Consider the following 3,171-nt stretch of genomic DNA (forward strand, 5'->3'; position numbering starts at 1 on the left):
TTCATTCAGGCAACCCATTCGATGAGATTGATTTGATCAACGATTTTGCTTGTTGTGGATACGACTTATGTGTTCCTGAAGGTTCTCTTTTGATGTAAATTGAGGTGTCTCTGAAGGCTCCCTTTTGAGGTGAATTGGTTGTGGCACAGCTGGCACTGAAACGGCTTAGCACCGGAATGAGTTCGCATATGTCTTTCCATATTTGTTTTGACTGAACCGATAAATTTTTTGCACAAATGACATTCATAGCACCGTCGATGGCAATTTTTTGCATGAGCTTTGCATTGAGATTGTTTCGCGAAACCTTGTCGGCAAATTGAACATTTGAATGGTAGCTTCTTTGTATGAGATGCCAAGTGCTTGTATAGATTGCTTTTCTGGTTGAATTTCTTCGGACAATGTTGACATTCGAACGGGGTTTCACCAGAGTGTGTGCGCATATGGTCGATCAAATTGCATTTGTTGAAACCAAATGACTTTCCACAAACATAGCACTCATACAAACGGCGATTACACTTCCCCTCATGTGCATTTCTTTCATCTTGGCGAACGAATCCCAGTTGACATCTGGTACAGCGGAATGAACGTGGACCACCATGAACCTTCATGTGTTCCTTAAGATGACTTTTTTGTGTAAATTGCTTCGAGCATTCGTTGCATTGGAATGGTTTGTCACCGCTGTGCACATGCGTGTGCTCCATCATATGTGTTTTTATTGATCCAAACGATTCCTTGCACAAATTACATTCGTAGCGACGAGTCGTGTAATTGTTCTCGTGAGCTTCCTTTCCGTTTTTTCCATCGAATCCTTGCAAACAAACCGAGCAATGTAACAGAAACTCTTCGACGTGCACTTTCATGTGGGCATGGAGATTTTGTTTGCTTGTAAAACGTTTCGGACAGAAATCGCATCCATGCGGCTTTTCGCCAGTGTGTTTCAGTAAATGGCGATTCAAATCACATTTCCATCGCGTTGAATAGACGCAAATGTGGCATTTATGTTTCTTCGATAAATTTAGATGAGCTTTGCCACCTCGTTTCTGTGTATCGCGTCTACTGGCATCACTTTCTGGGACGATGAAATCGCCTTCACCGTGTGGCAGTGGCTGCTGCTGCTTTTGCTGGCTGCCCGTAGCTTCTTCTTTCGAGTCAGCATTTGTTGTTGGTTCTCCTTTCTTTCCGTCACATTCTTTCTTCACCTCGACCTTAGCATCGATCTCGTCCAAGTGATCCAAATCATATTCAACGTCACGCCCATTGAAACCAGGAACACGTCGTAGATTGCGATAATTCGAAGCCGAAACTTCAACCACTTCATCCATGGACACTGGCTCTTGCTTGATGTCACCTTCTTGCTTGATTTCGATTGAACCAGCCGACTGAATGTGGTTTTGGTTCGCGGACATTCTCAGGTCATTCGTATCGGTTGGAAGGCCAGAACTCTGCTTCTCGTTTACTGATCGCCTGAAATTCGATGCAAAGATTTTGACATTTAAAACACAGCAAAGAGAACTTTTGAGGTTAGGTTTGTTTTTACGAAAGAAACACTCTCCCCGAATACCCCCAGCATTGCCAATTAGTTCTTATGAATTTCGATACATCAAATTATTATAATTAATTGACCAACGATTAATTCAATGAGCGACTTTTGGTTTCGTTAGTCCAATACAAACAATTGATGTCTTCAAAATGAATTCACTACTAGGCAGTGAGACATAAAAAATTGCTCACTTCTTTTCATCCCTCATTTGTTTCACAATTTTAAGATTTCCTCCGACTGGGTTTTATCAATTCAAATTGTTATTTACTCTAAAAATAATCGAAAATGTCTTCAACTTACAGCAAAGGCTGATTTTGCTTGTGTTTAATCGAATTGTTCTTTCTTTGTTGGCTCTGAATCGACAAATTGCTGAGCTGGCAGTAGCGATGTTGTGAAACGTGTGTTCACTCCGATTGTCATCGATGAAAACAAATTACTATAACACTGTCAGCGACGACGCGATGTGATGTAGCGCTTATGATTGTATAAGTGTCAGCCGTCTGTGTGGGGAATGAAGTGTCAATATTTGGTATGAAACTCAGTGAGATGTCACTGGTCGTGAATAAAGTAATGCAAGTTCAAATTCGTTTTACAAAAATTTGCGTTTATTGTCGTCCATAGGTTCGATTCGATTGCTATGAATAGAATAATTCGGTTCGTATATGGAAGAGATCTAAACTGATTTTTCAAACAATAGAGATAGATATTGAATTCTGAAGATTTACAATCACAAGAAAAATGCTACCAACTTTATTCTTCAAGTATAAGATTTTGAATGTAACTTCTATATTGAAAGATTGGAATAATTGGGTTTGCCCGCGATTCTGTACATATATCTTTTTTAGCAATGAACTTGATCTGATATACTTCTATGGTTGATGAGAGAATCTGTGCAAGTCAATCGCGGTAATCAGCATTTTCTGTTGTGAACGTTTTTCATGTTGTTGTTCACATTCGATTTCAGTGTGAATGTGTTGCCACATAGCTCACATTAGAATGACTTGTCACCTGAATGAACATGCATGTGACGTTTCAATTCAGCATTAGATGATCGGAAGAACTTCTTGCACAAATGACACTCGTAGTAGCGTCGATTGCAGTTCCGCTGATGAGCCTTTCTCTTGACATTATTTGAAAAACGGCGGCAGATAAAACAGTTGAACGGAAGATTTTTTGTGTGAGATACCATGTGCTTGTTGAGGCCAACTTTCTGGTTGAATTGCTTCGAACAATGTTGACATTCGAACGGATATTCACCAGAGTGAGAGAGCATATGAGTCTTGCAATTGACTTCGTGTGCTCCCTTTCCGTTTTTTCCATCGAATCCTTGCAAACAGACCGGGCAATGGAACAGAAACTCTTCGACGTGCACTTTCATGTGGGCACGGAGATTTCGTTTGCTTGTAAAACGTTTCGGGTAGATATCGCAACCATGTGGCTTCTTGCCAGTGTGTTTCAACAAGTGTTTATTAAAATTGTCTTTGCGATCGGTGGAATACTCACATTGAACGCATTTGTGCTTCTTCGTCGACACATTTTTCGGATCGCAAACTTTACCATCTACTTTGGGCTTTGTCACACCATGGCCTTTCTCTTGTGGTTTTGTGCGCATATCGTCCAGATCTTGATGT

At 40.6% G+C, this 3,171-nt stretch overlaps 1 protein-coding gene across 1 annotated transcript; it reads right to left on the minus strand.

The window, feature by feature from the left end:
* Positions 1-1,969, minus strand: LOC129579890 (zinc finger protein OZF-like). Its single transcript, XM_055470074.1, has 2 exons — positions 1,841-1,969; positions 1-1,464 (listed from the first exon to the last, which is right to left on the minus strand). The coding sequence occupies exon 2, from the start codon at positions 1,404-1,406 to the stop codon at positions 66-68; it is 1,341 nt and encodes a 446-aa protein (XP_055326049.1). The 5' UTR covers positions 1,407-1,464; positions 1,841-1,969; the 3' UTR covers positions 1-65.
* Between the last annotated feature and the right edge of the window lie 1,202 nt (positions 1,970-3,171).

The sequence above is a fragment of the Sitodiplosis mosellana genome, unplaced genomic scaffold, assembly GCF_009176505.1.
Source record: "Sitodiplosis mosellana isolate CC-2019 unplaced genomic scaffold, AAFC_SMos_1.0 Smas_scaffold_6714, whole genome shotgun sequence".
In the NCBI taxonomy this organism is placed as follows: domain Eukaryota; kingdom Metazoa; phylum Arthropoda; class Insecta; order Diptera; family Cecidomyiidae; genus Sitodiplosis; species Sitodiplosis mosellana.